The sequence below is a fragment of the Homalodisca vitripennis genome, chromosome 5 (genome assembly GCF_021130785.1).
Source record: "Homalodisca vitripennis isolate AUS2020 chromosome 5, UT_GWSS_2.1, whole genome shotgun sequence".
NCBI lineage: Eukaryota > Metazoa > Arthropoda > Insecta > Hemiptera > Cicadellidae > Homalodisca > Homalodisca vitripennis.
The window spans coordinates 70366894-70382831 of record NC_060211.1 but is presented as its reverse complement, the minus strand read 5'-3'; the positions used below and the strand labels follow the sequence as shown (position 1 = coordinate 70382831).

The 15938-nt window shown below is 35.5% G+C and overlaps 1 protein-coding gene across 1 annotated transcript in view; it reads right to left on the bottom strand.

Annotated features, from left to right (window-relative positions):
* Nucleotides 1-11312: 11312 nt before the first annotated feature.
* The window catches only part of LOC124362329, a 50272-nt gene continuing 45646 nt past the window's right edge, over nucleotides 11313-15938 (bottom strand). The window contains exon 5 of the mRNA XM_046816744.1: nucleotides 11313-12388. Coding sequence (XP_046672700.1) covers nucleotides 12327-12388 — 62 coding nt within the window. The 3' untranslated portion in view covers nucleotides 11313-12326. The remainder of the gene's footprint in view (nucleotides 12389-15938) is intronic.

The window sequence follows — 15938 nt, the reverse complement described above, 5'->3', positions numbered from 1 at the left end:
GGAGGTTGGGAGCTTCCAGAGTATACGTCCTGCCAGGGATCAGAGACCGGAAGTGCCTAGTGGTTGGAATCTTCAGCAGTCCCGGAGATACCAACAACTAGATACTCCCAGACGGTTTTATGATATGAGATACCGATAGCTTCTACAATCAGTGAGTTGCCATATGCCTGAAACTGCTAGGATCAAACTGATACTGGGTTCTCCAAAACACTGCGAACTCTCAGAGGTAACAATATCATGGATTCTGTAACCTCTACGGAGCTCGGAGCTGTCAACGACTGACAGATACCAGAGATCAAAAGCGCCTAGAAGTCGGGCCTTATCACAGGCCAGAAGCTGTCAAACTCCAGAAGCTTCCAGAGGGTGTAAGGTACAAGATCCCAGTAGCATCCAAATATCACGAGCTACCAAACATCGGGTCTTCTTAGATCACAGGAGCTGCAATATCCCGAATGTTTCCATAGGCCGGTAATTGTCAGAGACCGGGAGACCCCAAACGCCTGAGGTTGGAGTATTTCAGAGTTAGTGAAGTGTCGGTGAGTGAGTGGATATTTTTAGATGATCAATTAGCAGGTAATGTTATTATAGTTAAAAAAAATATAATGAATCAGTTTCCCTGCATTTATATATTTACTGGTATTTATTGGTATTATATATTCAATATTTGTTAAGTATCAAATAGATTTTTTTAGTCACAGGTTAAAACATAATATGGTCTTTTCTATGAAAATGTATAGTAATTATGGTAAAATAAAATAAAATTGACAGGTAAAGGTCAAGATTTATAAATATTATGCAAAATGAACACTTGGGGCCCGTCCCAGGATAGTTCTATAAAAAGATTTGTATAAAAGTATTTTTTATTCACGATAACAATTACGAATACATTTTTGAACAGCTTATATATAAAAATATAAAAACGTTTCTAACTTAACTGCACGATGTATAGTCTGAATATCTTATTTCATTTGTATGTCATGATGCAAAGAACCAAATACTATGCTCGTGGAGAAAGAGATAACAGTTGAATCGGTTCGCTTATGGATCTCTGCTGAAACAGAATTTTAGATCAAACACTCTTAGAAGAATAGTGTTTTAAACGTGATATATTTAGAGTAAAATGTAAATGATCATAATATTACTGTCCTTTTAAGATTCAATAACAAGGTTTAGAGTACAGCAATGTAAAGAGTTTTCATTATGGTGTTTATCCTTTTGTATTAAAACTTAAAAGCTTCCATTAACAAACGACATATTAAAATTGAGATCGAAATGAATTAAAATATATAATTTGACATTGAATGCTAATAGTTAGAATATTAACATACCCTTGGAATAAAATAAAAATTAAAATGAAAAAATCATCGAAATAATAATGAAACAAGCTGCCAAAGCTGGTGTGCCAGTACGAATTAAAAGTATGCATTCACTTTTGCTTTCAAATAAGAGGCTGGAAAGAGAGAGTAGGTTAAAAGGTCTCGTTATTTCATAGCCATTTCACTCAAATGGTCAAAACTTTTTTGATCCTGTATGTTTTCCCCATTAACAAATCAAATCGAAAACAATGATAAGAGACTAAGAATAAATTTTCAAATCCTGGTTTTATATGCTATTAATTATATTTAAAAACCGTGATACATTATGTTGCTATTAAAGCAACGAAGAAAACTGTTGAGTTTATAAAACAGTTATTAATTTACTTTGGTTACTGGGTTTTTTCCTTATTTTAATATTATTAAATAAATAATTTAAATTATTAGAAAAGTATACATTATTTGTTTCAAACATTAAACAAGAATAATCATATTGTTAAGTGGAAGTTGAACAATAATACGACTAGGCATCTTCTGTTGAACAACAAAACAGCTTATTGTAGTATTTACTTATACTTAGACTGTTGTATGTTTGTGAAAAAACTTTAATATCACTGATATGATAGTTTATCAGGTAAGATAGTATTGAATTAGTGAACCTATTACGTAGCAGTTGGGGGCAAAATGATTACTTGGTCGTTCAATCTCGAGACTGCTCTCTGGAGAATTTTCAATATTGGATATTGGCTTGTTGGGACAGAACGAACAGATTGGAATGTTTCCAAGAAGAAAAAAAATACGATTTAGAAATATATTTTTAAAAGAGTATTTAATTTATGATATATGAGATACATTTATTTATTTGTAAAAAAGCAAAGATGTTTATACTACATAAAATAAAATTTGATATATTACATAAAATGATTTAAACTAAATTTGGCATAATACTATTTAATGTATTTATTTGTTTCTAATATACGTCCGTATACATAATATTAACCTCAACACGCTTGAATATAACGCTTGAATGAAATAAATATCACCTCAGTGACAGCTTTATGCAATAAATATTCCGCTGTATAGTGTATGTGCACAGTGTATCTTGTTGAACATTCAGTGATGAACATAATATTTTGGTCTTACTTTTACTGAATTAACTATTTCATTATTACATTTATTATTGGTTTCAATTTAAATTTGGTATATTATTTACATATATTACGAGTTGTAGGGAAAATAATTATTACAAAAGTTGGAAAAGGTCTCCTTGAAGTTTAACAAGACAACGTAGATGGAAAATTCATATAATAAATTCTTATAATTATAAAATTATATATTTTATAATTATATAAAATGTATTGTTTTATCAAAGTAAAGAAAAACCTGACAGCCGAACTACAAAGATAAATATTGCAGTTCTTTTTATAGTTCACTATCAACCACTATATATTAAACTATCACACCGTATAGTATACTCGTTCTGGCTTCGGTCACAAGTTTGTGATGATATTTCTCTATTTTTATATTTCTCCTCCGTATTCAAGATACGTTTTGAATTAGTTTAAACTCGAGGGTTAAAATTTGGGGTGAACCTTCACCTATACTACCTGTGTATATTACATTTCAATGGTGAACTTCGATCCATTTGGAGGTACTCTTTGGGCCAGAATATTGTCTGAACAACGCGAAGCTTACCATGTGACCCAAAGTCTGGCGTGTATTTTTCCTTGTTTAATAATAACAGTTCGATAAGTAAAATAAATATTTGCATAATTGTGTGTAGTATACTTTAGTATTTAAAAAATAATAATAGTTATTTCCAATATATATTTTTTTAAATAACATTAAAAACCAAAAGTTTAGATTTTGTCTGTGGTTAAATAGGGTTTAAATTTATAAAAAAGTCATATTTTTTGTACAATTGTTCAAAAATTACTAATTTCTTATAAAATATACAACTTTAGGGAAAATGCTATTGTAATTGTAGTTATGAAAGCGGAATACGTATAAAAAACTATTTAGTGAAACATATAAATGGAAGCCAGGTATAAAAAACGTAGTAGACTTTAGTCCAAATGGATAAATTTTCTCATTCCTTTGATTACCATGGAATTGCCGGAGTAGATCTATAACATTGGTTATAAATTCTACTTGTTGTATATTTATATGTTTCAATCAAGGTAAAAGCTGAAACATTTTGTACTATGCCGATTACAGAAAAGACTAGGAAGTTTTTGCGCTGACTGATATGGGTTAATAGAGCATTAATCACATTGCAGCTTAATTCTACAAACATTGTGTACAATGCTGATTACAAACGGGACTAGGATATTTGTGCGCTCGACTTACCTGGGTTAATAGAGCATTAATCACAATGCAGGCTAATTCTACAAACATTGTGTACTATGCTGATTACAAACGGGGCTAGGATATTTGTGCGCTCAACTTACCTGGGTTAATAGAGCATTAATCACAATGCAGGTTAATTCTACAAACATTGTGTACTATGCTGATTACAAACGGGACTAGGATATTTGTGCGCTCGACATACCTGGGTTAATAGAGCATTGATCACAATGCAGGTTAATTCTACAAACATTGAGTACTATGCTTATTACAAACGGGACTAGGATATTTGTTCGCTCGACATACCTGATTCTGACCGGAAGTCAGACTGTAAACACGCTAGTAGAAACGCTCCGTAGTATAGTTAAGTTTTAGGTGGTTTCACAGATAGAGACAGGTTTAATTCAATAAACGCAAAGGAACTTATCAGTGGCAGTGTATTTGTGAATTGGACTCAATAGCTGATTATCAAAGTGAAGTAAGTAATTGCTGGCTATAAACCTAACCTTTAAACTAACAAGGTTATACCTGCCTACAGCAATACGATCACGTTTTTATCGTACTACGGAGCGCCGCGCTTTATCATTCTTTACCATCATCATTCTTATCAGCATCCCCAGTGGCTGAATTGATAGCGTTGTGGACTGATAACTCTGAGTTCGGTGGATCGATTCCCGGTACCTGATTTATCTTTTTGTTAATTGCTACTAGTTGAAATTAAATTATTTTAATCTTCTCAGTGTATTGTTTTAATTGTTTTTAAAATGTTTGTGTAACTGTTAATTGTCAAGATTTTATTACGTGTTATTTAATTTTTTTACCATTATTTATTTAAAAAACAGAAATGTTTAAAATTGAGAAAACGAGGACAGGTAAACCATGTATTATTTTTAATGACATAAAATACAGACATCATAGAGTTTTAAAAAGCGGTGAGACGTCTTGGAGATGTCTGGGAAGGAGCTGTGGTGCGTCAATTAAAACGGATGTGACTCAGACGGTGGTGACTGTGTGTAACCAGACTCACACTGGCGAACACCCGGTCACTATGCGGTCGCTCCTGTCGCCGCTGCCGCGAGCTGTCGCGTCGCCCGCGCCTCGCACGCCACCTGCAGCACCCGCGCCAGCCTGCTCCACACCATCCGCACCTACCACACCTACTGCTGTTCCTTCGACCGACTCAACACCCGACCCGCCTGCACTACCAGCTCCAGATTTGTCGCAGCTCCTCGCAGATAACCAAGCCCTCAACCAAAAAATTCATGACATCCAACAACAGATGAAGGTCATCCTTGACCATTCGATTGAATCGGATCAAAGGCTTCTCGAGTTCACGGATCAGGTATTTGTTGCGCGTTCGGCGGTAAACGTCCCCTCTTCACCACATCAATCTAGGGACCAGTATTGTCAGACCTCAGATAATTATCCTTGTGAGAGGTGCTCAATCTTCAAAGAAGAAGTGCAAAATATGCTGACAACTATTAAGACCCTGGAAGAGGAAATAAAAGTATTAAAAACAGAAAAATTATCGCTTATAGAGAAAACCAATTGTACATATACTCAACATACAAGTTCCATCCCACTAAGCAACAACAAGTATGAAATACTATCTCATCTTCAGGATAAACCCGATGACTTCACGATAGTGACAAAAAAGAAAAATAAAAATGAAAAGAAGCAAAAGCCAAACAAAAAGAAGAAAAACAACCATTTTCTTAAAACACATAAAACTAAAATAGAAAATGGATGCGAAAAAATTAGAAAACTCCCCTTCAGGACGGTGTCCATCGTGGGCGACAGTCATGCCCGACATCTTGCCGGTATGATGAGGGCGATGGTGGACGGTGACACGGATGTGAATGGCATCTGCAAGCCCGGCGCCGGCCTCCTCAACACCACCCCAGACCCCGCCCCTCCTCCGGGAAACTGTTTCGTCTTGGTCTCCGGGAATAATGATGTGGCGGCTGGGAGGCAGAATATAATCTTCGGCAACCTTGAAGAGGTTATTAAAACCTGTAGGATGACGTCCAAGGTACTAATTACACCCTTGTTTCCAAGGTACGACCTGCCCCCTGACAGCCCCATACAGAAGAACATCAGACTCGCCAACGCCTACATCAGCGAGCTCTGTGTCCGGAGGGAGGGAGTGGAGATGGTCGATATCAGCCGCATCGGTCGGCAGTTCTTCACCGCACACGGCCAACATCTTCGTGCGAGTGGGAAGCGACTGCTGGCAGGCCTCATGGCGGATCACCTGGCCTCCATGACTTCGAGGCCTCACTGCCCGCGGCCCACTGCCCCGTCGAACACCGGAGAGGCGCCGGACCCTAGCCGTCGTGGGACGCCGGGGTCGCCGCCGTGTGACCCAAGGAGGGCTTCTCCTGGGACTTCTGCTGCGATGGCCACGTCTTCAGCCGGCGCCTCTGCACCGGCGGTTGTCGGGAGGGAGTCTACGGACGGGCGGCTGCTTCAGCGTGTCACCTACGCGGAGGCTGTCGGCGGATCCAATGGCGGAGAGGCGTCGCCTGATGGTACATGTTTTTTAGGGGCCCCACCTGCAGCAGTCGGAGTGAAGTGACTGTTGGTCAAAAAATACGATTGCTTCACCAAAATTGCCAATCAGCAACCAACAAACTTGATGAAATTCAATTGATGTGTGAAGTCCACAAAACAGATGTTTTGGTTATATCTGAAAACGGCTTTAACAAACAAAACATCCACATCTGCAAAATTCCAAATTACAAATTGGCAAATGTGTACTGTCGACACCACTCCAAAGGAGGTGGCGTTGCTATTTTCCTGAAGAACCACTTTTCATTTTCCACATTTTCAATTCAGGAAACAGTTGACCGAGATTTCGAAGCAGTCGGTGTCAAAATTCAATCACATAACTCAAATTTTTTCATCATTGGAATATACAGGTCTCCCAGTGGAAACGAAGAAGTCTTTTTTTCAAAATTAGAGTCTCTGCTCACAGACCTGACGCACAAACTCAAGGAATTCGTCCTGGTGGGGGACTTCAACATTAACGCAATGGACAACAATCATCCAACCACAAAAAAATTTGAAAATTTGTTGAGGTCTTTCGGCTTAGAGTTGTTGATCAGGACTCCAACGAGAGTAACTGCAACAACTCAGACAGCCATAGATAACGTCATCACCAATCTTCCGAGCGTCGTAGTTTCCGTGGTTAACACAGCAATCTCGGACCACTACGGCCAAGAGGCTATAATTGGTGGAAAGAGACTCGAAAGGGAGCCCAAAATTATCAAAACAGTAAGAGACATAAGGCCTGAAAATATTGTTCTTCTCAATGCAACCCTCTCAAAAGAAAAGTGGAATTTTCTAAATTCAACGCAATCCGTAGAACAGCAGTTTAAAATTTTTAACGAGGTCCTTCTCTTCCATCTGAATTTTTGCTGTCCTACAAAAACATTAAGAGTTTGTCCCACAAGGACAAAATCCAAATGGATCACTAGAGGCATATTGGTCTCAAGAGAAAAACTTAGATTTTTTTCGGAAATCAATAAAAACTCAACGAACGAAGAATTTAAGTGTTTTTTTTTCAAAAAATATAAGAAAACCTACAAGAAAGTGATCCTTGCAGCGAAAACCTATGATGTCTCTAAATCCATTACGTCATCAAAAAATGTTTCTAAAACTGTTTGGGGCATCATTAACAATAAAGAAAACCCTCATAAACAAATTAAAATTAAAATTGGGGATAAGCTTGTGGATGATGCAAAGGAGGTGGCAAATGAGTTTAACAGATTTTTCGCATCTGTTGCTTGTGAGCTGAATCCAAGACCATTACAGCCCCGAGTGAACCCTACGCGTAGGCAGAGTCCGGTATCCTCAATGGGTTTAGCGCCTGTCGTTGAAGAAGAGCTCGAACGAATTATTCAGCAGCTCCCAGCCAAAAGTTCAAATGATTCCAATTTGATATCAATGCGTCTCTTTAAAATATGCTCTAAGCACATTTTGAGACCATTAACCCTTCTAATTAACTTGTCTTTTGACCAAGGAGTTTTTCCCTCACTCCTTAAACTCGCGAAAGTAAATCCAATTTTCAAAAAGGACGACCCCAGTTCCACAAACAATTACCGGCCTGTCTCAATTTTGCCAGTAATGAGCAAAATGTTTGAAAAGATTTTTTTGTCAAGAATGCTACAGTATTTGAATATGCACAACCTACTTTCAGAAGACCAATTCGGGTTCAGAAAGGGTAAATCGACAGTAGACGCGGTAGCAAGTCTGGTCGATTTGGTTGTAGAGGGATTTGAAAATCGTAGGTCCACCCTCGGTGTGTTCCTCGACTTGTCTAAGGCATTCGACTGTGTTGACCACAAAACGCTGCTCGAGAGACTGGAATTCTACGGCATCCGAGGCGTGCCACTCTTGTGGCTCAGATCATTTCTGAGCAACAGAACTCAAGTTGTCCAAATTTCAGACCAACAATCCCAACCAATTCAGCTGAACTATGGAGTCCCTCAGGGATCAATCCTCAGCCCAATCTTGTTTCTCATTTATGTCAATGACATTGGGTCATCACTACTACATGGAAAAATTGTGCAGTATGCTGATGACACGACTCTCTGTTTCAGTGAAAAGACAAAATCTTTGTTGGAAGAACGATCTTTTGTTGATATCAACAACTGTGTTCAGTACTTCAACAGCCTCAATCTCATAACAAACACACAAAAATCCAAACGCCATGAACTTTTCTCTTCGATCTGGAAGAAGTTTACAGTATCAAATTCCTTGGAATACACCTCGATCGGGGGTTGACATGGAATGTTCATATCGACCATGTTTGCAAAAAAATTGTCCTCAGGCATTTATGTCTTGAGGTCTTTAGCCAAATATTGCCCTACTCAGGTCTTGATGACGGCATATTATGGTTTGATATACCCCCACCTTACCTACGGAGTAGTATTGTGGGGTGCCAGTGCAAACAACCAGTTGATGAGAGTGTTCAAACTGCAAAAACAAGCGGTTCGGATAATCGCTCATTTGAATTTTCGAGAGTCCTGCCGAGAAACCTTCAAAAATTTGCAGCTATTGACTCTGCCTAGTCTCTACATTTGCGAAACGACGCTGTTTTGTATGTCTAAGTGTGCCTTAACAACTGGCCGAGACATTCATTCGTATGAGACTAGAGGCAGGGAAAACTACCGAACTGGACAACACAGAACGGGGGTTTATGAACACCTGCCCTCACAAGCAGGTGTGCATTTCATCAACAAGCTGCCCAATGTGATCAAAAATGCACCATCGCCCCAGGCGGTCAAAACTCGGTTGAAAAGCTTTTTAGTGTCACAAGCATTTTACAATGTGGCCGAGTTTTTGGCATTTAACTGGGAGACCACCCAACAGGGAGATTGACTTTGGCTGAGGAGGTGGGGAAATTGGCGAATGGAAGTGCGATGAGTGAATGCGGATTTGTATGTATGAGTGTGATCTTGATGTGGGGAGAGTGGACAAAATTTTAGTTATTATAGTGACGTTTGCTATACATGTTATACATGTCTATTGCAATAAAAAATGATTGATTGATTGATTGATTGATTGATTGATTGGATTAATAGAGCATTAATCACAATGCAGGTTAATTCTACAAACATTGTGTACTATGCTGATTACAAACGGGGCTAGGATATTTGTGCGCTCAACTTACCTGGATTAATAGAGCATTGATCACAATGCAGGTTAATTCTACAAACATTGTGTACTATGCTGATTACAAACGGGACTAGGATATTTGTGCGCTCGACATACATGGATTAATAGAGCATTAATCACAATGCAGGTTAATTCTACAAACATTGTGTACTATGCTGATTACAAACGGGGCTAGGATATTTGTGCGCTCAACTTACCTGGATTAATAGAGCATTAATCACAATGCAGGTTAATTCTACAAACATTGTGTACTATGCTGATTACAAACGGGGCTAGGATATTTGTGCGCTCAACATACCTGGGTTAATAGAGCATTGATCACAATGCAGGTTAATTCAACAAACATTGTGTACTATGCTGATTACAAACGGGACTAGGATATTTGTGCGCTCGACTTACCTGGGTTAATAGAGCATTAATCACAATGCAGGTTAATTCTACAAACATTGTGTACTATGCTGATTACAAACGGGACTAGGATATTTGTGCGCTCGACTTACCTGGATTATTAGAGCATTGATCACAATGCAGGTTAATTCTACATACATTGTGTACTATGCTGATTACAAACGGGACTAGGATATTTGTGCGCTCGACATACCTGGATTATTAGAGCATTGATCACAATGCAGGTTAATTCTACATACATTGTGTACTATGCTGATTACAAACGGGGCTAGGATATTTGTGCGCTCAACATACCTGGGTTAATAGAGCATTGATCACAATGCAGGTTAATTCAACAAACATTGTGTACTATGCTGATTACAAACGGGACTAGGATATTTGTGCGCTCGACTTACCTGGGTTAATAGAGCATTAATCACAATGCAGGTTAATTCTACAAACATTGTGTACTATGCTGATTACAAACGGGACTAGGATATTTGTGCGCTCGACTTACCTGGATTATTAGAGCATTGATCACAATGCAGGTTAATTCTACATACATTGTGTACTATGCTGATTACAAACGGGGCTAGGATATTTGTGCGCTCGACTTACCTGGGTTTATAGATCTAATGAGTAATTAACTTAACTGGGTCGGATCTATTTTCTAGTCACGTATCAAGAATTAATTTTATTCGAATGAAATAAAAGGGCACTACTATAAATAAAGAAACTGAAAATGTTTCTGTATTCTTACGAAGATATTTTTAAATCGGGTATTGGTAAAATTGAAAATACCCAACAGTCAGTAAGACTCTCTGTTTGGCAAGGTACTACAGGTAAATAACTAACCTAATACATAATTACAAACTCGGTTAAAATAAACAAATCATACCAAAGCGTTGTGGCACGCCTAGGTCAGGAATAAAAACCACCATGTTCTGTGTCAACTTCACGAAGAAGAAATCAGGTTGCACATCTTGAAACGTAGTGTTTACTGATTTTTCTTTCACTGAACGATGGAAAATGTCCGGAAAATCCTGTTTCTTTCAAAATCCTTCCATCGTCAAAAATAAACTTCAAAAAAAGAAGGTACTACAGCTATCTAGTAAAAAACTATGCAGAAAACGAATGCCGGAATTCCAGGAGTCGGTATTTTTATGATGAAATAGTTACAGTTTGCAAAAGTTGAAGAACAATTTACGATCTTAAAGGAAATAAAATTAGGCAGAATCCTTAATTAAATTGTAAAAGTGAGTAAAAGATATGCTCATTTGACTCAACTGTAGTCACTGGTTTTCGAGCAAATAAATGAACATAGGATATTGTGGACATATCATGATAGGACCTATGTTGGGATTAATATATTATATTATTGGTTTCAAGGTAATGTACAGTAGTTCAGTAACCTACAGTATATTTAACGTTATGGAGAAATGAAACCATTTTCTCAAATGTGTTTTAAAACTTTGAGTAATTAATGTTGGCCTCAATTTATCAAGGATACAGTTTTAATGCATTAGGCTGAGGATAGCTTTACTAATAAAAAATTAGTTGGGATATGTAAAATTATGCAGAAAATGAGGAAAAAACACAACCTTAAAGTTATTTATTTCTCATCAGACAGCAGGCAAGTAAGTAGGCCAGTGGTGGGTTCAACCCTTGTGATGCAAAATAAAAATGACATGGGTGTCAAAATTTCCCATGGGACACTTAAACTGGGAAACATGAAAACTAAATTGATGTGGGGTTCTGAGGACCCCAGTGTGCTCTTTGACGGTTAAAAATGTTGTATCACAAATTTGTTGCATGTTGGCTTGTTTTGTAATTCTTCGTGTTTTACATGGATTTAATTGCAATCTTTCTATCTTAATCGAGTTATTTATTATTTTATTCCCATTAATCAAAGTACCATAATCCTAAAATGTGATGTAAGGTAATAAAAAATTGGTCGTAACATGTGTTTTGTATAAAAACAAAAAAAACTATTATCTCAAGAACTATTAAGGATTAATATGTCAAACTCTAGACATATTTAACTATAAAAAAGTGGCACATGTAACAGATAACTCAGTATTTTATACCAAATTTACCAGAAATTAACTGTTTTACGATTTTCATTATAATACAAAAGGCAATTTTTCAAAATGTATGCTTGCCCAAACTTGGAGAAACAAATATATCAAAACGTGTGATGGTTCTCAACTAAAAAATTAACGTTTGATGCAGCCGGCTTTCGCAGTCATACCTTTAAAGTGGTCGTGCTCGATATCATACAAACAATGATACAAATAGACTAAATAGGTTAACGTATTGGCTCATACAGGGTGGCAGTATATGATAATGTTTCTTCTCACGTTGGTGTCCATCTCAATTTATAAATTTCCTTAATTATCACCAAATATATAATTATAAACTGCAATAAAATAAGTTGATACTATTATTATACTCTTATGATATGTACACAGTAACCGTATAGTATCAGTAACAACATAATTTAATCGTTAATTAAAGGATTAGTAAACCAATTACGTCATAGTTGGGGCTGGAATGATGACTTGACCAGTCAATCTAGAGGCACTCTCTGGGGAATTTTCAATATTGGATGTTGACTTTCTGGGACTCAACGGATTGGGGCGTTTTTTCCCTTAAATGTACTGAAAGAAAAGCATAATTTATTAACCTAATTTTAAACATATAAGTTGCGCTCTCTAAGCTGTTAGCTACAGATGATTAGTTAAACAATTTGTTTATAACCAAACAAATCATTGCAAATCTACTTGAAATAAATGTTTTGGCTTCTTACGTTAAGTATCCGTAAATTCTATTTAATTTCTTTGTAACACGAGTTCATATTACAAATTTATTTAAATATTTATTTTTAAAATAAATAATTTGTAGTTAAATATCTATCCAAAACTTAAACTTATTTAACATGTATATATTTTTGTAAGGGAATAACTATATTATATGTCTATTTATATATTATATATAGGTATTAAGACTTGTTTCTACTGTCAGAACAAGCCAGCAGGTACAACAAAAAAGTTTTTTACTATTCAGTTTGAAATAGTAGTATAGTAAAAGAGAAGTCAAATCATAAAAGCAAGGTCGAAGTAATTAAAATGTACTATTTTGTAATGATTAATTAACGATAAAATTTAATTATATCAAAGTGCACATTGTTAAAGGGTTTAAAAAAATCTTGTAATATATAGTCTTAAGAAAGTTTGTGGTTATACTTATGTAGGTTTATAACTATAAAGAAACCAATATCTGTCTTATAATACTGTACATGACCTAACGCCATTATTGGTAATATACCCAAAGTTACAGAATTTATGGAATATAAATAAATTTAAATCAAGTTAAATAATAAAAGTTCAAAATAATTTAAAATTTTAAAAACTAGTTACATAACATAAATAAAAAAATAAACCCTATAGAACATTCAACATAAATTTTAATTCATAATTAATCAAATTATTATAGCACCGGATAGAGTGGATTATGAGTAGCACCTATTATGAGTAGATTTAAATAAGATATTTTCTATTTAAATACGAGTAAATATTCTCTGACGGAGTTACATGAGAACACACTCTTGTAGCAGCTGCTTTGAAAATTGTTTAGCTAAAGAGGACGCCAACTATGCTCTTTGCGTCGTTACAAGCATCTACAATTACAGGGTAAACTTTCAAATGATCCAAATGCTGAGATAACTTGCAGCATCTTGAACATTGTCGTAAATTAAAATTGTTTTAAAGAACAGGTACTTCCTTTACTCTACTCACGACTATAGTTAATGTACAATTTGAAATAAATAGTAATGATAAGATTAGATGCGGTGGAAAACTTGATACGGTGTATTGAATTGCTTAGTATTTTTTCGCTTGAATATACAAATAAATGAATAGCAGTAATTGGTTTCATACGTACCACGATGAATCACTACTCTTCATGAGTTATACCCAATGTTGCAAGATTCTTATTATGTACAAAGTACAGTTACGCCACACCACGTGTCACGTAACACGCTTCACTAGTGTTGCATGCAAATTTCAAATATTTTAAATAGCAGTTTATTTAATTTTATTACATCAAACAATTGTATTCAGCTTGTTAAAAATTCGTTTCCCAGAAATTCTTCCATTGATATTAACTATACGACTAATGTAATACGTTTTCTAACCCTCAGCCAAATCCCGTGGAGTTACGTTAACCATTATGAAACTCGATGTTGCTAATACAGGAATGAAGAAAAATTTCAAGTCTATAGAAAAGTTTCTTCTCAGAATATCGTGTTGACAGACATACCGACAGATGGAAATAAAATTGGTCCAGCACCTTGATTAATAGGCTTTGATCAAGTTTGGTGAACCAGGAAACAATTTTTATAAATAAAAACACCAAATGATATAGCATTAATGAAACAATATTATATAATATATATTATACGAATGTCCCTAAATTTATAATTTAATTTATTATAAAAATGCTAAACCAGAATAATAGGTAAATCATTTCAACACTTAACGTGCGCAATTGAAGAATTTTTGAAAAATGGTTTTTAATATAATAAACATAACGATATAACTTGTAAGCAAGTTAATATTGTGTATTATTATAACTCATTACATAATTAGAAACTCATAGGATGATATTAATAGTTGGTTGAATGTATGGTTTGGATAAATAGAGTTTTACTTGCATAATAGCAATAATGTATGAGTAGTTAAGCAATGTCAAGGTTGTACGTTTCAATTGTAAGAGGTTTAAAAATTCTACTATATATATCTCTCTTTCTATCTTGATAGTATAACATTATTATTTGTGCACGAGCTTTATAAAATTCGTAATGCTTTACACTTATTACAGCTGAGCAGCTCAATTAATTATATCTAGAATCCTGTCAATTTCTCAAAGCACTGGAGGTATAATATATTTAGTCATACATTTTTACACATAATGTTTTGGACGGTACTGGAATCACGATGTAGGGTTTCCCGGCCAACATCAATACGCTGCATTAAGAGGAAGGTGACATGTTACTACACCACATTGAATCAACCCTACCCACTTAAGTGTGTGTATTTATAGGTTAAAAGTGGGAAAGTGAGCAGACTAAACTGATCTGTATCATTACAAGGTAAAGGTGGGATAGAGGACTCCCCAGGTTTAGTTGTAATCATATCCCTTTAGTTTAAAGACGGTTTTGAGAACTGTATACATCTCACTGACTTTGAAACTGTCCTACGATACCTGTTTAATTATGGCCTTACTTATCTTCGTTTTGCAATGTAAAACATAGTATAATTTATTTGTACATTTACACTAATTTTCAACGGTATACAGTCGCGTACGAAAGTAAAATGTTAATGCTAAAATACATTAATACTTAGATGTAAGCCATCATATAGTTACAGCTTACTGGCACTATCATTTCATTGACTGTAAATATAAAACGTCTAATAGTGATGGAGTAGAAGCCTGGCACCACTTCATACAGTTACTTGAATAATGTGATGGATTAGTTTCCTTCCCCCTTCAATGAGACATATTCAAAGGCACCGAACCTTCTGAAATGTGCTCACATAGTTGCAGTTTACAGTTTACATACATTAGTTTCACACATTGTAAATATATAAACTTCCGTATTGATGAAGTAGGAGACTGGGAGACTTCATAAAGTTATTTGCATAAATTGGAGCATTATTTTCCTCCGTCCTGTAATCAGACATATTCAAAGTCACAGAAACTTCTCATATATGTTTATTCAGTTACAGTTAACTGACACGTTCATTTGTAAATTGATTGTAAATACGAAATCTCTTAATGTCATCACTTCATACAGTTATTCCCTTTCGTCTATGATAAAAATGTCACATGTTATAATCTAACACGTTTATACTTAGTTTATTAACAAATCCTAATAATATTATGATAAAAATAATAAAAATGGGCTGTTGTTTTTCTGCTTTGCTTTCATATTTAACTATTTAACCGATTGTACTGAAATTTACATTCCTGGTATGACTATTCTTATTTCGAAAATCCCTCTTGGCTACACTCCACTGATCTTTAAATAGCAGAAATCCATAATGTTCTCTAAAGTTGTGGAACAATAATTTAAGGAACCTGTTAAATATAATAAACTGTTCTGTGTAAATATTGTTGTACAATAGCACAAAATATTTAGTTTAACAG